This window comes from Ornithorhynchus anatinus, chromosome 11 (genome assembly GCF_004115215.2).
Source record: "Ornithorhynchus anatinus isolate Pmale09 chromosome 11, mOrnAna1.pri.v4, whole genome shotgun sequence".
In the NCBI taxonomy this organism is placed as follows: domain Eukaryota; kingdom Metazoa; phylum Chordata; class Mammalia; order Monotremata; family Ornithorhynchidae; genus Ornithorhynchus; species Ornithorhynchus anatinus.
In genome coordinates, this window is record NC_041738.1 from 62,708,237 (window position 1) to 62,728,027 (window position 19,791).

The window sequence follows — 19,791 nt, forward strand, 5'->3', positions numbered from 1 at the left end:
TCAGAGGAATGCAGGTGACGTCACAAGCTCGTCCTTGACCATGTCCATAACCGTGCCCAGAAGAGCTATCCTTGACTGCTTTAGGAGACTAGCAGGAAGAAGAACATAGCTGGAAACAAGACGAAGGGTTGTGTGTCTACTTCAAAGAGTGCTAGTAAAAAAACCTGTTTGACCTTGGTAGCCTCGACTTCCTCTAAATAATTCCCTGGCAAGTTTTAGCTCTAGGAAGTACAGATTTTTAGGTCCTGCCTAGAGGCAAGAAAAAACTGGCAGTGGAATTCTGGGTTCTAAATCTCCAGTAAAGTCCTCAAAGTTTGGCTAGCCTGAGGCACTTTCATGTCTGAAATCACCAGTGGTTCAGACACTTTCTCAAAACTCTATGAACTTCAAGGAAGGGCGATTCAGGACTCACGTAGATCATACCTGAGGCAGGAAAATGTGCACAGGCCCTGGGTGCTGCAACTTACTCTGATACACATTCCCTGCCAAATAAGGCAATTAAAAGACAGCTGAGTCAGGAGACCCAGGTTCTAGTCACAGTTGATAGGAAAGCTCCTTGGGAAATCTTTCATTTTCCAGAAAACTTTCCTCTCTCCAGATCGGACTCCCCGGCCTGTGCTCTTTCCACAAGGCCACACTGTTTCTCCAGCTCTTCTCATCTCAGTCCTTTGGCATAAACAACGTCTCGTCCCATTTTTACCCATCGATTTTCATACTCAACCATTCAAGCGATCCCTTCTTCCTACTGGTAAATTCTTTTTATATCTGTCCCCTCCACTAGGTCAAAAGCATTCTGGGGGCAGGGATCCTGCCTCCTACCTCTTCTGCACCCCCGCAAACACGTGGTACAGGGCTCCATCCACAGTAGGCACTCAATAAATATTCTAGATTGACTGATTTATAGTGCCTGTCCAGTCCAGTTTCGACACTGATCCAGGAAGGTTGGCTGGAAATGGACTGATCCTTGTGAATGGCTTCTTTATGTGACTAGGGTTTTGGTTGTTTTTTTATTTTGGTATTTGTTTAGTGCTTACTATGTGCCAGACACTGTATTAAACACTGAAGTATACACAAGCTAATCAGGCTGGACACAGTCCCTGTCCTCCATGAGGCTCACAGTCTCTCCATTGTAAAATCCTCATTTTACAGATGAAGTAAATGAGGAACAGAGAAGTTAAGTGTCTTGCTCAAGGTCACAGAACAGACAAGTCACGGAGCCAGGAGTAGAACACAGGTCCTACTGACTCCCAGGCCCATACTCTATCCACTAGGCCACAGGCTTGATTTGATGTATTTGATTTCCTTTGGAGTTTCCACTCTCCCTATGGTGAGCTACGAAAGATGTTTGGCAAACCTTTCCCTCATCTGCTTCCCAATCTTTAAGGTTGGCTTACCATCTGGCAGTCATCTAGACTGGGAACTCATTGTGGGCAGGGAATGTGTCTAACAACTCTGTGGTATCATACTCTTCCAAGCACTTAGTACAGTCTTATGCATGCAGGAAGTGCTCCATGAAAAACATCGATCAATTGATCGATGGTGAGCCCTTGTCTAATAGCAACATGTTTTCCCCTACAGCAAACTAACATTACTAAAATACTCCTCATCCATTTGAGATGAGGTCAATGCATCTCAAACGACCTGGTTCATTAACTAGACCCCGACAGAGTTAATAGAGTATTTACCATCAAAAGGACCAGAAGATTCACTTTCCCTGGTCTCAGTCAGGCCTTCTGGGCCAGTTCCGGCTCTGTTGCAAATCCCACACAATGCTGGAAAAAAAATTCCCAGAAAGAAAAAGCAGCAGGTGAATCCACTCATGGGACTAATGAAAAAACTGACATTTAAGCAAAGTAACTTCACAGCAAGAGCCACTTCTCTAGAAGAAAAAACTCAACATGAATCAGAGCATTTCAATTCAGTTAGTCCAGGGCAGTTCAACAGCAGCGTCAGTTCGCAGGGTGCACTGGGCTTCTGAAGTGTCGGCACTCTTCACAACAACCTTAATGGCGGTCTCCTCCTGAAGACCGGAAGCTCCTTGAGGGCCGGGGACGTATCTACCTCTCTGTTATATTGTACTCTCCCAAGCTCTTAGTACAGTGCTCTACACTCAGGAAGCACTCAGTAAATAAGATTGATTGATTGAGTGAATGATAGACGAGAAGCAGAATCCCTTGAAAATGGGGATGAAGACTGTGAGCCTCACGGGGGACAACCTGATGACCCTGTATCTACCCCAGCGCTTAGAACAGTGGTCTGCACATAGTAAGCGCTTAACAAATACCAACATTATTATTATTATTGAACTGCTATTAAATCTTGTCAGGATCCCTGGATGCCCCACAGCATCTTAGGAATCCTCTGGACAGGGATCAAGTGCTTAGAGCAGTGTTCTATACATAGAAAGCGCTCAATAGATACTACTGATTGAGTGATTGATTGATTGATTGACCAGAATGTGCAGAGTGGCCAGGCAGAACTACCCAGTCCAGCCCTGTCTGAATTCCCCCAATCCAAAAGAGCTGGCTCAGAAGTGCCAAAATCAGTCTAGGACCAGAATGTGTCATCTACTGTACTATCCCAAACAGGTAGTACAGTGCCCTGTATATAGGAGGCGCTCAGTAACTATTACTGATCTATCCATTGCTTGGATCCCTGCCCTGTCTGTGGCATTTAAATAAAACAGTGCTTTTCACCTAAAGGGTCAAACAGGCCCTATGAGCCCGAGAAGAAGCACTAAGGGACACCGGCTTATCACCCCAGCATCAAGGATTACACAAACCATCAAACCATGAAGTCTAGACTGGAAGCTCCATGCAGGCAGCGACTGTGTCTACCAATTCTGTTATACTGTACACTCCCAAGAGCTCAGTACAACGTTCTGCACAGTGTATGGGCTAAATGAATATGATTGATAAAATAGCATTCCTCAGGACCTGCTGCCTTTCAAAAATCTTTGGGGTAGAATTCTTACCAGTGAAATTGGAGAAATCCCGGGTGCCTCTTAACTTAGCCAAAAGTTCTTTGATATTCACTGAGTGGCTTTCTGCAAGGTAGAACATTTAAAGAATGAGACAGTTGTACAGACCTAGTCAGAGAGGCAGGCAAGGTTGCTTTCATGGCAAAGCTGAGCTGTGGACAGCAGGAAACAACAGTAACTGACCGACCAACTCAGCACCAAGAAGCAGGGTGACTTAATGGAAAGAACCTGGGCCTGGGAATCCGAGAACCTGGGTTCTAATCCTGGCTCTGCCACTTGCCTGCTGTATCACCTTGAGCAAGTCACTTAACTTCTCTTAACCTCAGTTTCCTCAAAATAATTCAATAATAATAATAAATTTAATAATAAATAATTTACTATAAAATAACAACTATGGTATTTGTTAAGCACTTACTATGTGTCAGCACTGTTCTAAGTGGTGGGAGATAGAAGGTAATCAGGTTGGCCTTCGTGGGGCTCACAGTCAATCCCCATTTTACAGAAGAGGTAACTGAGGCACAGAGAAGTTAAGTGACTTACCCAAGGTCACCAAGATGACAAGTGGCTGAGCGGCATTAGAACCCACATCCTCTGACTCCAAGCCCATGCTCTTTCCACTAAGCCATGCTGCTTCTGTAAAATAGGACTGAAGTACCTGTTCTTCCTCTCCCTTAGACTGTTAGCCCCATATGGGGTGGATACTGTGTATGGCATTACCTCATTTGGAAAATGAGGATTGAGACCGTGAGCCCCTCCTGGGACAAGAGACTGTGTCCAACCTGATTTGCCACTTTTGGTAGACCCGTCTCTTCCCTCCCCTCCATTTCCCTCCTCTCCTCTTCCCTCCCTTCCCATTGCTCAGCAGCGAAAGCCAAGCCTCCATCCCCAGGGAACGTCACGTGCCCTGTCTGCTGTCCTCCCACGCCCCGCTGTGCAAGAGGGCCCGCTCAGCATGAAAGGTGACAGAATATTAGGGTAAGATAAGTCGGGCTCATTTCTCCCAAGCACTTAGTACAGTGCTCTGTACATAGTAAGCACTCAATAAATCCCACTGATGGATTATGCTCTAAAAAATGCGAACAACAGTACCCGTCCCACCAACCCAGAAATGGAATCAGTCACCCCACCTCGGGGCCCGGCAGCCACCCACTCTGTTCCCAACTCACCCAGTATGGAAAGGGAACGAAGTAGCTCCTCTAGTTTGGGTTGGGTTAAATGGAGCCCAAAGCGACGCAGGCAGAAGTCCAGGTCCTCGAGGCTCACCATGTCCTCTCTGATGAGACCGAGTGCCGTGAGGATGCCCTGGCCACTGGGCTCTGCAGATGAAAGGAACACTCACCCTGTGATGGGTAGCGCGGGCAGCCGTGATGTGTCGCCACATCTAAACCCAGCCGAAGGTTTTGATTTCCTCCCCACATCCCCCTGCCCCCTCCAGCAGCCTTCCCAGACTGCCCTGAGGCTCTGTGGTTGAAAGTGGGCAGACAGTGCCAGGGTGGACAAGCTGCTTTCTGTTAACCACCCAAATCAGGTGAAGTGATTTGGCTTCCCGGACCTAATGGTCACTGGGTGTTGACATCCCACCAATGGTGCCTAGGCTCGCTCTGCAGGACACTGGGGCTCAAGTATCTCTCTCCCTGGGGAAATATGCAACTGGTAGCTGCAGGAATGGCTGCTGAACATGGATTATCAATTAAGGGTATAAACTGGGCCAAAGAAGCCTTTGTGCATGGAGACCTACAGAGGAAGAGAACCCAAAGTTTGCCCTCTGCTCCAGGTGTCCCAGGGTCTGTGGTCACTCTTCCTTCCCTAATGCTTTCAGTTCAGAGACAAAGCCTCTGCCCCCATGTTTAGATACTCTACTGGATTTTACTCTTCTGAGTGCTTAATACAGAGCTCTGCACACAGTAAGTGCTCAATATATACCATTGATTGATCGATTGACTGACTAGGACAACCCTCAACACTAGACCACCTTGGAGGCCTGGCTTTTACTTTCAATTTTGGGCAGGGCTTGACTGCCTCTTCTTCCCCAACCGCTGAATGTCCAAGCCACTCTTCTCCTGACAAGGATGGACAGGATTCATTCAATAGTATTTATTGAGCGCTTACTATGTGCAGAGCACTGTTCTAAGCGCTTGGGATGAACAAGTCGGCAACAGATAGAGACAGTCCCTGCCGTTTGACGGGCTTACAGTCTAATCGGGGGAGACGGACAGACAAGAACAATGGCACTAAACAGCGTCAAGGGGAAGAACATCTCGTAAAAACAGGATTGTTGTCTGAAGTCGAACCAACCTCAAATTTATTGAGGACCTTCCAAACATTCCGGATAATAAAACCTGCCTGCTGCACACACCCTAATCCAGGCCCAAGAACATGCATTTTTAACAGCAGTGACAAAATAAGCCAGACACGAAAGCAAAAGCTGCATTGCCTATGGATAGAGCACGGGCCTGGGAGACAGTAGATCATGGGTTCTAATCCTGACTTCGCCACTTGTCTGCTGTGACCTTGGGCAAGTCACTTTACTTCTCTGTGCCTCAGTTTCCTCATATGTAAAATGGGGATTAAGGCTATGAGCCCAATATGGGAAAGGGACTGTGTCCAATTCAATTTGCTTGTATTCCCCCTCAGCATTAGTACAGTGCCTGGCACACAGTAAGTATCTGAGTCAGGATTAGCACCCAGGTCCTGACACATAGTACCATAGTCCCATTTAATGGGCACCATTTAAAAAAAAGAAAGAAAGAAAGAAGCTTAAGCCCTGGGGAGCAGCTGCAACATTCTAGAAACTTCCATCAGATTGTCTTTTGCTGAGGAATGAAGAAGTATGAGAAGGGAAGAGAGGGTCTTACTGTCTAAGGAGATCAGAGAGGCAATAAACGGGTCTCCCCATCACCCCACTCCATCAGGGAACTAAACATCAGGGGAGGGGATCATGGCTGGAAGTGGATCTTTCTAAAGGGGCAACTTATCTGGGGACTGTCTTCCCCTCTATCCTCAAAGGTGGTGGGTCTGATTTCCCAGATGATGAGGTTCAAGACATTCTAACTTTAAACACAAAACAATCCCTATTAACCAGATTCCATTTCCCTATTCCTCACGTGACTCTCCCCCAAGTCCATGGATGTTGTCCCAGAACTAGAACTCCTGCATTCTCATTGGGTCTGACCGGAAAAAATGAATCTGTTCAGCCTAGTCAGCTTGATCCTTACCTTGTAACTTAGACAAATGTTCCACGTTGGCCAGGAATTCTTCAAAATCCACTTTACCATCTCCTGCAACATAAGAGATCATTTTGACATATGATGATGAATTATAAATGATTTATTAACAATAATAATAGTGGTATTTGTTAACCGCTTACTAGATGCCAGGCACTGTATTAGGGGCCCGGGTTAGATACAAGCTAATGGGGCTGGACACAGTCCTTGCCCCAGAAGGGGTTCATAATCTTAATCCCCATTTCCAGATGAGGTAACTGAAGCACAGAGAAGTTAAGTGACTTGCCCAAGGTCACAAAGCAGACAACTGGCTCCCTTCTGACTCCCAGGCCATGTACCATCCACTAGGCCATGCTGCTTCTCTATTTATATTAATGTCTGTCTCCCCCTCTAGACTGTAAGCTTGTTGTGGTCAGGGATCATGTCTACCAACTCTGTTGTACAGTACTCTCCCAACCACTTATATTAGTACAGTCTAGGCTGTAAGCTCATCTCTAGACACTAAGCTGTCCGTGGGCTGGGAACGAGTCTGCTGTTGTACTGTACTCTCCCAACTATTCTGCACATAGTAAGTGCTCAATAAATACCACTGATTGACTGATATTCACCACTCCCTGAGCCCCACAGCCCTTATTTATATATCCATATTTTTAAAATTTATATTAATGTCTGTCTCCCCCTCTAGACTGTAAGATCACTGTAGGTAGGAAACATCATTGTGGGCAGCACTTTATTGCGGGAAGTGCTATGCAGAGCACTGCTAAATTCTGGGACAGTACAATACAGCAGAGTTGGTAGACACATTCCCTGCCCACAACGAGTTTACAGTCTCTATTAGAAGAACAGTGAAGAGGTTTGACCCACAGCTGAGAGGGAATGGTTCTGATCCCAGAAATGAGGAGGATTCAGTGCAAATTCCCAATGGAATGAAGTAGCTGGAGGAAAAGAGAGCAACTTGGGTTGAGGGCAGTGGGGGGACGCAGGACAATATGGGGAGATGTCCCAGAGGAGCCCGGGGGAGCATCTTCACCTCTTCAAAGACCTCCTGAAAACCCACCTCCTCCAGGAGGTTTTCTCCAGTTAAACTCCACCTTCCCAGGTCAGGTCATTCCAGCAACTCCCCCCATCACTTTTGTTTCTACACCAGGACTTAGCACTCTGGCTATTTCAACTTAGGCTCATTTACACTTATTTATGTATTTGACCTTCCAACCACCTGCTATCAGGTGTTGTTGAACTGCTCTTCCTCACACTTCTATAATTTGTAAAACATTTATGACTACCTGTCTCTGCTCTAGCCAAATGTATTTAACAGTTTCCAGAAGCCTAGCCTGTATAGACCTCACAATACTTAGAGGTCCTTAAGGATCCCTGTCCTTAAGGATCTAATGTTCTAATTGTGGAGCCAGTCACAAAATAATTTCCATATAGGAGAGCTAAATGTGGCAGGCCTCACATCCCTGGATCTCAAACTATCAGTAATAAATGATGGCCTGATGTGATACACTACAAATCACATACCATGCCAGGACTTAGTATTAATAACAATAATAATATTAATGACACTTATTACATGCTTCCTATATATCACACACTGTACTAAGCACGGCAGTTGATTCAAGATAATCAGAATGAACACAATCCCTGTTTCACACCAAGCTCCCATTCTAAAAGGGGGAGAGAACAAATATTTTATCCTCATTTCTGGATGTTTGATCGATACTTGATAAATTATAATACATTTAGAGCAGCACGAAAATTTGTTTTAATCTAATTCTCCACAGGGCAAGCAAGCTTAACCTCTGGGAATTTTTTTCTAATTTGCTCTAAATAGATTCCTGCCTGCAGTAGTACAAGTTGAGCATTGGCATCTCCATAATCCTGCCGGACACCCAGGGTCAGGATGTTTATATAGTAGGAAATGCCAATTCCTGGTTCCCGTATTGTGGTGAGCACAGTGGCCTCGGGAAACCTACCGTCAACCATCAGGGTTGCTCGGAAGTCCTCTTCACTCAAGTTGCTATTGAATTTGGTGAGGATGTGCCACAAGTCCTGGACATCTATCTTGTCTTCTCTCATGCTGCTGATGTTTTTAATGATGCCCTGGATTGCTGTTGGGTGGACAGAGTAGAAGGTTTATGGTAAGACACATAATGGACAAATAATAATAATAGTTACGGTATTTGTTCATCACTTACTATGTCCCAAACACCATTCTAAGCACTAGAGTAGATGCAAGGTAATCAGGTTGGCCCACGTGGGGCTCAGTCTCAATCCCCATTTTACAGATGAGGTAACTGAGGCACAGAGAAGTTAAGTGACTTGCCCATGGTCACACAGCAGATAAGTGACGGAGCCGAGATTAGAACCCACGATCTCTGACTCCCAAGTCCATGCTCTTGCCGCTAGGCCATACTGCTTCTCCAAGAATTTGCCTTTATTACTGTAACCCCTCCAACCCATCAAACAATCACTCTCTTGAAGAGTGATTGATAATGATTAATAACAATAATAATTGTGATATTTGTTAAGCACTCACTATGTACCAGCACTATACTAAGCCTTGGGGTAGGTACAATATAATCAGATTAGACACAGTCCCTGTCCCACATGGGGCTCATAGTCTAAGGGAGAAGAACAGATAGCTTATCCCATTCTACTGATGAAAACTTAGGAGACTTAATAATAATTGTGGTATTTGTTGAACGCTTACTATTCATTCATTCATTCAATAGTATTTATTGAGCGCTTACTATGTGCAGAGCACTGTACTAAGCGCTTGGGATGAACAAGTCGGCAACAGATAGAGACAGTCCCTGCCGTTTGACGGGCTTACAGTCTAATCGGGGGAGACGGACAGACAAGAACAATGGCACTAAACAGCGTCAAGGGGAAGAACATCTCGTAAAAACAATGGCAACTAAATAGAATCGAGGCGATGTACAATTCATTAACAAAATAAATAGGGTAACGAAAATATATACAGTTGAGCGGACGAGTACAGTGCTGTGGGGATGGGAAGGGAGAGGTGGAGGAGCAGAGGGAAAAGGGGAAAATGAGGCTTTAGCTGCGGAGAGGTAAAGGGGGGATGGCAGAGGGAGTAGAGGGGGAAGAGGAGCTCAGTCTGGGAACGCCTCTTGGAGGAGGTGATTTTTAAGTAAGGTTTTGAAGAGGGAAAGAGAATCAGTTTGGTGGAGGTGAGGAGGGAGGGCGTTCCAGGACCGCGGGAGGACGTGACCCAGGGGTCGACGGCGGGATAGGCGAAACCGAGGGACGGCGAGGAGGTGGGCGGCAGAGGAGCGGAGCATGCGGGGTGGGCGGTAGAAGGAGAGAAGGGAGGAGAGGTAGGAAGGGGCAAGGTGATGGAGAGCCTTGAAGCCTAGAGTGAGGAGTTTTTGTTTGGAGCGGAGGTCGATAGGCAACCACTGGAGTTGTTTAAGAAGGGGAGTGACATGCCCAGATCGTTTCTGCAGGAAGATGAGCCGGGCAGCGGAGTGAAGAATAGACCGGAGCGGGGCGAGAGAGGAGGAAGGGAGGTCAGAGAGAAGGCTGACACAGTAGTCTAGCCGGGATATAACGAGAGCCCGCAATAGTAAGGTAGCCGTTTGGGTGGAGAGGAAAGGGCGGATCTCGGCGATATTGTAGAGGTGAAACCGGCAGGTCTCGGTAACGGATAGGATGTGTGGGGTGAACGAGAGGGACGAGTCAAGGATGACACCGAGATTGCGGGCCCGAGAGATGGGAAGGATGGTCGTGCCATCCACGGTGATAGAGAAGTCTGGGAGCGGACCGGGCTTGGGAGGGAAGATGAGGAGCTCAGTCTTGCTCATGTTGAGTTTTAGGTGGCGGGCCGACATCCAGGTGGAGACGTCCCGGAGGCAGGAGGAGATGCGAGCCCGAAGGGAGGGGGAGAGGACAGGGGCGGAGATGTAGATCTGCGTGTCATCTGCGTAGAGATGGTAGTCAAAGCCGTGAGAGCGGATGAGTTCACCGAGGGAGTGAGTGTAAATGGAGAACAGAAGAGGGCCAAGAACTGACCCTTGAGGAACTCCAACAGTTAAAGGATGGGAGGGGGAGGAGGCTCCAGCGTAGGAGACCGAGAATGATCGGCCAGAGAGGTAAGAGGAGAACCAGGAGAGGACAGAGTCCGTGAAGCCAAGGTGAGATAAGGTATGGAGGAGGAGGGGATGGTCGACAGTGTCAAAGGCAGCAGAGAGGTCAAGGAGGATCAGAATGGAGTAGGAGCCATTGGATTTGGCAAGAAGGAGGTCACGGGTGACCTTAGAGAGAGCAGTCTCGGTAGAGTGGAGGGGACGGAAGCCAGATTGGAGGGGGTCTAGGAGAGAATGGGAGTTAAGGAATTCTAGGCATCGATTGTAGACGACTCGTTCTAAGATTTTGGAAAGGAAGGGTAGTAGGGAGATAGGACGATAACTGGAGGGGGAAGTGGGGTCAAGAGCGGGTTTTTTTAGGATGGGCCAGGCACTGCAAGGGAAGCAGCGTGGCTCAGTGGAAAGAGCCTGGGCTTCAGAGTCAGAGGTCATGGGTTCGTCTCCCGGCTCTCCCACTTGTCAGCTGTGTGACTGTGGGTAAGTCACTTAACTTCTCTGTGCCTCAATTACCTCATCTGTAAAATGGGGATTAACTGTGAGCCTCCCGTGGGACAACCTGATTACCCTGAATCTACCCCAGCACTTAGAACAGTGCTCTGCACATAGTAAGCGCTTAACAAATACCAACATTATTATTATTATTACTAAGCACTGGGGAAGATACAAGGTAAACAGGTTGGACAGACTCCCTGTCTCACACTGAGCTCACAGTCTTAACCCCCATTTTTTAGACTTGAGAAGCAGCGTGGCTCAGTGGAAAGAGCCCGGACTTTGGAGTCAGAGGTCATGGGTCCGTATCCCAGTTCTGCCACTTGTCAGCTGTGTGACTGTGGGCAAGTCACTTCACTTCTCTGTGCCTCAGTTACCTCATCTGTAAAATGGGGATTAACTGTGAGCCTCATGTGGGACAACCTGATTACCCTGTATCTACCCCAGCGCTTAGAACAGCGTTCTGCACATAGTAAGCGCTTAACAAATACCAACATTATTATTATTTAGACTTGAGGGAACTGGGGCACAGAGAAGTAAAGGGACTTGTCCTAGGTCATAAAGCAGACAACTGGCAGAGCTGGGATTAGAACCCAGGTCCTTTGACTCCCAGGCCCTGGCTCTTCCCATTAGGTTACACTGCTTCCCAGCTTAACTTGCACAGGACTGGGCAAAGCTACGTTGGATCACCTTCTTAGGTTTGACCACTTAGTTCCTGGGTGGGTGTCCTCTGGCACATGCCTCTTAGGCAGTTCGGCTGTGTCCCCACACAATTCACTGGGTTAAAATCACTTTTTAGCCTCTGTACTACTATACATTGTTTGATAGTACTTGTTAGGCATTTATTATGTGCCAGGCACTATACTACACACTGGAGTAGTTGATGATTCTGGTATTTAAGCACTTACTATGTGTTAAGCACCGTTTTCACTGTTTTAAGTGCTCAGGTTGAGGCAAGATAATCAGTTTGGACACAGTCCATGTCCCACATGGGTACACAGTCTAAATAGGAGGGAGGAGAATTTAATCTCCATATTATTTTGGACTCTCCCAAGTGCTTAGTACAGTGCCCTGCACACAATAAACACTCAGGAAATACAAGTGACTGATGGATTGATTTTACAGATGAGGAAACTGAGGCACAGAGAAGTTAAGTGATCACACCGCAGACAACGGCTCCCCCTCTAGACTGAAAGCTCATTGTGGGCAGGGGATGTGTCTGCCAACTCTGTTGTATTGAACTCTTCCATGAGCGTAATACAGTGCTCTGCACATAGTAAGAACTTAATAAATTCTATTGATGATGATGATGGTAATGGAGTTAGGATTAGAAAGCAGGTCCTCTCATTCCCAGGCCCATGTTCTTTCCACTAGGCCACATTGCCTCTCTGCATACATTCATTCAATCGTATTTATTGAGCACTTTTTGTATGCAGAGCACTGTGTGGACTGGGCTTCACCACTGAACCACACTCTGCTCTTGAAGGGCCCTGACCAACAACAGGCAAATTAGGATGGGGATAAAAGTGTTAACGAAGTACAGTGGATAATTCTTGAGGATCAAAACACTGGACTCCTGGGCAGGAACTTTCTGAAACACTGACATACCTAACATCTCAGAGAAGCGCTGGGTGTTCTTCATCAGAATCTCAATGAATTTCTTAAAATTCACTTTTCCATTTTCTAGGTGGGAAAAAAAAGGAAAGATGTGAGTGATAAAGAATCAGCAGAAAGCATGAGAATCAGCATGGTTTAGTGGATTGAGCATGGGCCTGGGAGTCAGAAGGACCTGGTTTCTAATCCTGGCTCTGCCACATGTCTGCTGTGACATCTTGGGCAAGTCACTTTACTTCTCTGGGCCACAGTTACCTCATCTGTGAAATGGAGATTTAGAGTGTGAGCACCATGTGTCCAACCTGACTGACTAGCATCTACCCCAGCATGTAGAACAGTGCTTGGCACATAGGAAGAGCTTAACAAGTACCACAATTATTGTTATAATTATCTTATTTTTCTCCATCAAATACCTCAACAGACTCCTCTCCAGGACTGTCAGACCCTGAATCTGTTATTGTGGTAGGGATTTGCATAAAATAATGAATCCTCTCCAGAGGATGATATGGAACCAATTTAATCTCCGAACCTATATCATTGGGTCATCATGGAATGCTAAACCCTAGGACAACAGAAATGGGGATGGAGGTGAAGCAGCTAGTCCCTTCTCTTGGGAGTGCTCAGCCTCTGAGTGGGAAGGAAATGCCAACCAAAGGCCAGTGCCCACCCCACTCTACTCCCGAGAGATTAATTTATCTATTTATACTAACGTATGCCTACCCCACTAGACTGTTAGTTCATTTTGGGCAGGGAATGTGTCTGTTTATTGTTATATTGCACTCTCCCAAGTGCTTTGTACAGTGCCCTGCACACAGTAAGTGCTCAATAAATCTGATTGACTGACTGATCAGGACACTGCCCCTTCCACCTGGGCAGTGGCATGAATGAACAGGTGGGTGGCATTTCAAGGCAGGCTTGCGGGAGCAAACTACTGCCAATGGGGCAAAAAATCTACTCCTCCAGCAATCATCTGGAAGGGCACCAAGGCAGAGATCGTGCCAGGAGCTCCTGCAGCCAAAGAAGGGGCCGCAGACTACCAAAATCAACTGTCAATCGCAGAGCAACAGAGCCGCCAATCCAACTGGGGCAGGGGATTGCCTGCCTTTTCTAAAACATCGCCAGAGTCAGAGCCCCCACTTCCATCACTGGAAGAAGCCTACAACACAGTGCCTTATTAATAATAGTGATGATGATTAAAAAAAATAGTAATATTTGTTAATCACTTATGATGTGCCACACACTATACTAAGCACTGGGGTAATAATAATGTTAGTATTTGTTAAGGACTTACTATGTGCCGAGCACTGTTCTAAGCACTGGGATAGATACAGGGTAATCAGGTTGTCCCACATGAGGCTCACAGTTAGTCTCCATTTTACAGATGAGATAACTGAGGCACAGAGAAGTGAAGTGACCTGTCCACAGTCACACAGCTGACAAGTGGCAGAGCTGGAATTCGAACCCATGACCCCTGACTCCCAAGCTCAGGCTCTTTCCACTGAGCCACGATGTGGATTCAATGCCTGGTCTCCCTCCTACTTAGACTGTGAGCGCCACGTGGGACATGAACTGTGCTTCACCTATTCTTGTACTATTCCAGTGCTTATCCCAGTGCTTGGCACAGAATAAGCTCTTAATATCATTACTGAGTGCTAATTTTGTGCAGAGAGCTTGGTTGACTATAGTAAAGGTAGCCTTGTCTTGATTTGCCTGGTGGGCTAATGTGATCATTATATTTGGAAAAAAAAAAGGCTCTAAGTGAAAAGACCTTGATCAAGAAATAGCCCTTCTGGTTATTTAGGTGGGGAGGGGACTAACTGGGGATCATTCATTATTCTGGACATCCACTCAATATCCTTTATTATTGTCTATTGATTGTTCTAGCACTGCAAGAAGGAACTCAAGAAATCAATAAGTTGATTTTCCCCTCCCCACATAGATACATAATAATCAGGTCCTACATGGGGCTCACAGTCTATGTAGTCGGGAGACCAGTTATTGAATGCAGCACTTAGGACAGTGTCTGGAACCTAGTAAGTGCTTAATATTAGCATTATTATTATTATTAATAATAATCCCATTTTGCAGATGAGAGAATTGAGGTACAGCAAAGTGAAGTGGCTTCCCCAAGGTCACCCAGCAGGTAAGGGGCAGAGCCAGCATTAGAACCAGGTTCTCTGAATCCCAAGCCCGTTCTCTTTCCACTTGGCCATGCTGCTTCTCTTCTTCATCATGGTTGGGAGAAGCAGCATGACTTAATGGAAAGAGCACAGGCTTGGGAGTCAGAGGTTGCGAGTTCTAACCCTGACTCCGCCACTTGTTAGCTGTGTGACTTTGTACAAGTCACTTAACTTCTCCGTGCCTCAGTTACCTCATCTGTAAAATGGTGATTAAGACTGTGAGCTCCATATGGAACAACCTGATAACCTTGTATTTATCCCAGCTCTTAAAACAGTGTTGGCACATAGTAAACACAACAAATACCATCATTGTTATTATTATGCAACCCACTGGCCTGTGCTCGGGCTTTGCTAACTTAGGGGTCCTTAACAAGACCCCAAAAGGTAGGTGTAGACAAGATAATGGAAACACCCAAGAAGTTTGGTTGGGGACTTGCTCCAGGTGGTTTGGAGAGTCGAAGTGCAGTCATACTAGAAGAGCTGTTGATCTTGTGCCATGTTCAATCTGACCCAGAGGCTTTCCAGCTTATGGTCAGAGCCAAGGACCTGCTGCTTTGCAAAGAGTTTGGGTTTTTAAAGAGCTGGATCCTCTGCAAGATGCCTGGAGTCTGGAGGAGAGCCTTGGGAAAATGACACTCAGGCTTAGCCATAATGAGTAATAATAATAATAATATTGATATTTGTAAAGTGCTTACTAGGTGCCAAGCACTGTACTAAGCACTGGGGTAAAGATAATCAGGTCCCACTTGGGCCTCAAAGTCTAAGTAGAAGGGAGAATCTCCACTTTACAGAGATAAGGAAATTGAGGCACAGAGAACTTAAGTGACTTTCCCAAGGTCAAAACAGCAGACAAGTGACAGAGGGGGCATTAGAACCCAGGGCCTCTGACTCCAAAACCCATGCTTTTTCCACTAGGCCATGCTGTTTCCCAGGGAAACAGTGCTGCTTTGGGTCACTTGAGAAAATGTCATTGGTTGGCTTTACAAGTTCCCCATTAGAATCTGGAATAATTTGGAAAAGAAGACAAGAAGAAGGAGGAGGGCCTCCCACCCCCCTCTGCTCAGGGCAGCCGAAATTTTGCCCCCGCCTACTACAGTGGAGAAAGCTCTATGCCATCAAACAGCTTGAAATAGGTGTGGTTGATGGTTCTCCAAGATGAGGCCATCTGGTTTCTCAATCAATCCCTTGCACTCACCATCCACCGAAACCACCTTCAGGGTCTCCTCAAACTCTGTCGGGGACAGATAGAGTCCCAGGTTCTTCAGGCAGACTAACAGGTTCTCAACAGCAACGTATTCGCCTTCAATTTTATCGAGAGCGCTCATGGTGTCTTTCACCACTGAACAGATGCAGAGAAGGAAAGGAAAGAGAAATGATCCATATTGGAGCCTTGAAGGGAACACGTGACCAATAGTCCCCAAAAAGAATTTAAGCCCACTTCTTAAATAACAAAAGTCTGGGAACTGTTAGTTTCTGGGTCCAACATATACATATGTGAGTGTGTGGGGTTTTATCATTCCTTAATAATGTTGATCCTGGACACTGGAACTAGGGTGTTCAGAGCAGCCAGTTGGTATTGGCAGAGGTTGTATAAGTTTTTGAAAAATCTCTCCCCTCCCCTTGCATTGCTTGCCAAATTCTCATCTTTTACTTATCTTGCCCATTTGGCAAATTCCTACTCAAGCTCCATACTGATAACACTCCAAAAGTCTGAGGTGTGTGAAAACTCTGAAGGAAGCACACCTCCAATCAGATAGCTAGCCGTTTCGTGGCACGTGACATGGGCAAGGCTCTTTGCAACTATTATTTCCATCACCCCAAGAGCCCTGGATGGACAGGGGAAGTCAACATTACTGAGGGAGCTGTGGTACCAAGAATTCCCGCAGCGAAACCTAATTTCACTGGGTCAGAATCAGTACAGGGCTGAGGGGCCTTCCCTAAGCCTCACCCGCCAACACAGGCCAAATAGGGGAAGGGAAGAGTGTTTGGGACAGGAAGGAATGCTAGCGGAGACCAGTGAGGAAGGGTCCGGGCGACTACAGACTTCCAGGGAAAGGGTGGCCACCCCCTCCACTCACCACCAGCCAGAGATGACATACTCCCTTCCACCCCTGCCTTGCCAAGACTGCCATGCAATGGCAACATTGTGGTGAGTGACAGAGGTGCTAGACTTCCTGTAAGACCGTCCAAGGCAGTAGCAATTTCCCCTCTTCCCTAGCTGATCAGCTGTAACTTCATCCTGCCTGTTTCCCCACCTACCTGAAAATTGAGCAAGGTGCTTGATATTGGCCAGGGCGATTATGAAGTCAATAAAATTCACCACATCACATCCTGTAACAAAAAGATAGGTTCAGAGGTTTGTAAAACATTCCATATTAAAGGCTAAATTGAGCTGTTTTGAAATAATCTTTGCCCAACAATCCCCCAAAATACTAACCAGTCTCTCCTTTTCATGGCTAAGAATCAATACTGGTAATATTGGCATTTATTGTAAACCCTCGTGATGTCATGCCGTATAGTAATAATAATTTGGGTATTTGTTAAGCGCTTACTATGTGCAGAGCACTGTTCTAAGCGCTGGGGTAGATACAGAGTAATCAGGTTGTCCCATGTGAGGTTCACTGAGGCACAGAGAAGTTAAGTGTCTTGCCCACAGTCACTCAGCTGACAAGTGGCGGAGCCAGTATTCCAACCCACGACCTCTGACTCCCAAGCCCATGCTCTTTCCACTGAGCCATGCTGCTTCTCTTGTTTAGTAGGCATTTAGAAAATATAGTAATAATGTTGGTATTTGTTAAGCGCTTACTATGTGCAGAGCACTGTTCTAAGCGCTGGGGTAGATACAGGGTAATCAGGTTGTCCCACGTGAGGCTCCCAGTTAATCCCCATTTTACAGATGAGGTAACTGAGGCACAGAGAAGTTGTGACTTGCCCACATTCACACAGCTGACAAGTGGCAGATCCGGGAGTCGAACCCATGACCTCTGACTCCGAAGTCCAGGCTCTTTCCACTGAGTCACTCTGCTTCCCAATATCAAATAAAGTGGCAGATTCTCACCAAGAGTTAAACACTAATGGTATAACTTTCAGATCACACTAAAATGAAAGCTCTTTGACAGCACAGCCTATGACTTTGGTAACAAATGCAGGGTGACCTAATGGAAAAGGCCCGACCTCGGAGTCAGAGGACCTGGTTCTAATCCTGGCTTTGCCATGTGTCTGCTGTATGACCTTGGGCAAGTCACTTCACTCCCTCCGTGCCTCAGTTGCCTCATCTGTAAAATGAGGCTCACAGTCCCATGTGAGCCCCATGTGGGACAGGGACTGTGTCTAACAGTCAACCTGATTAACTTCTATCTATCCCAGCATTTAGTACAGTGCCTGACACATAGTAAATACTTAAATACCATAAAAAAGCTTCTTGAGGTCTGGGACCTTGTCTTCTTTTTTACTGCATGCTCTCATGTCCTTGGATTGATTAGTGCTGTGCTATACAAACAGTAAATACCGCTGAATGACTAACAGTAGTCTTAATTTCTTCCACACGTTTAATTGCTGTAAACTTTGTAATATAAAAAGGTTACACTTCGAAATGAATAAAAAATGAACTTTGAAATTAAATACTCCTTTGATCCTGAAGCATAATAGGATCAACTAGCACAGAATCCTAGGCAAAGCTGTGAATTAAGGTCAAAGGCAGCTAACCAGGAAGGGAACATACAGCTGAAACACATGAATTAAGCCTGCTGAGATTCTCTAAATCAATTCTCAAGGACTTCTGCCTGCAGATCTGCACCTTATAGGGAAAGAGTTTATCAACCAACAACGCAAAAACCTCACCATCTCGGGTCGTCCTCTTCAGTGCCTCCTGGAGCTCTTCCTCAGTTATATCAATGCCCAGCAGAGCTACGGTGGACTGGAGTTGGTGGACATTGATGAAGTCTTCTTTGATTGTGTTGATAATGCCCAGGTAATCTTGCAAGGCTGGAAAAGGTGCAGAGAAATCTCAACAGGTAATTGAGTCTTTAGGCTTTGGGGTTTCAGCCTGGGGGCAGAGACTGGTCTCCCTCTTAGTCCCACGTCACTGCCTTGCGGGAGAATGCCTCCTTCCCAGCATTTCCGATGTGGACCCGGGAACTCCCCCCGGGGACCACCAAGGCCCCCAGCTGGAGCCACAGTTCCACTCATCCCCAATTCTTCCAGCTTTTCTGCACCTCTACACTTAGATAAATCCGATTATTTCTATGGTTCTGATCTAATTATCTTGTATAGTCATAATGCCTTGGTTTTGTCTAGGAGTTTTAATTCCCATCAACCAATCAATCCATGGTATTTCTTGAGTGCTTCCTGTGAGCAGAGCACTGTACTAAACACTTGAAAGAGCACAATATAACAGAGTTGGTCGACACACTCCCTGCCCACAAGGAGCTTACAGTCTAGCGCTTTCACATCACTTACTTTATTTTTATCCTGACACCCACCTTGTGAGGTGGGTTAAAAGGGAGGTATTATTATTCTCATTTTGCAGATCAGAAAACTGAGATACAGAGAGGTTAACTGATTTTCCCATGGTCACACAGCAGGCCTGTGGCAGAGCTTATACTTGAACCCCAGACCTCTGGTTCCAGAATGGCACTCTTCCATTATACCATGTTTCTACCCCAATGCTTAGTTCAGTCCTTGACACTTAGTAAATACTTAATAAATATCAACATTATTATTATTATTATTTATTAGCTAGCCCCATTTTAGCTCTACTCTCCCCCTAGAGGTGGACTATGAATGGCAGCCTTGAAGCAAATGCAGTTACTAAAAATAGTATTTTCTTAATCCCCCCAATTGTTATTTTCCTTCATTCAGACTTTCCTGCAATGAGGAGGGCAGGTCTGGGGATGACATCATTCCCTGGCCATGGGGTTCTTGCTGCCCAGATGGAGAGGGGAATGGTGAGGGCAGGTGGAGACGGTGGTCTTGAGGCTGCTGCCTGGGTGAGCGGTGACCCAACACAGTAGAGGCAACAGAGGGAAGACTGCAAGCTTTGATCTGGGCAGCAGCACCTCTGTATCCAACCTGATTATTTACCCCAGCGCTTAATACATTGCTTTACACAAAGTAAGCACTGAACAAATACCACATCGATTACTATTACACTGGGCACTGCTGATGCCTGAAATAGAGCAGGCTACAACAAG

The 19,791-nt window shown here is 46.2% G+C and overlaps 1 protein-coding gene across 9 annotated transcripts in view; it reads right to left on the bottom strand.

Annotated features, from left to right (window-relative positions):
• EFCAB3 (EF-hand calcium binding domain 3) overlaps positions 1-19,791 on the bottom strand; it is a 156,706-nt gene that overhangs the window by 95,288 nt on the left and 41,627 nt on the right. For all 9 annotated transcript variants that reach the window (XM_039913539.1, XM_039913538.1, XM_039913537.1 and 6 more), the window contains exons 13-21: positions 18,440-18,583; positions 16,859-16,930; positions 15,795-15,938; positions 12,414-12,488; positions 8,181-8,315; positions 6,196-6,258; positions 4,147-4,296; positions 2,975-3,046; positions 1,686-1,772 (exon numbers count right to left, since the gene is read on the bottom strand). In XM_039913539.1, coding sequence (XP_039769473.1) covers positions 1,686-1,772; positions 2,975-3,046; positions 4,147-4,296; positions 6,196-6,258; positions 8,181-8,315; positions 12,414-12,488; positions 15,795-15,938; positions 16,859-16,930; positions 18,440-18,583 — 942 coding nt within the window. The remainder of the gene's footprint in view (positions 1-1,685; positions 1,773-2,974; positions 3,047-4,146; positions 4,297-6,195; positions 6,259-8,180; positions 8,316-12,413; positions 12,489-15,794; positions 15,939-16,858; positions 16,931-18,439; positions 18,584-19,791) is intronic.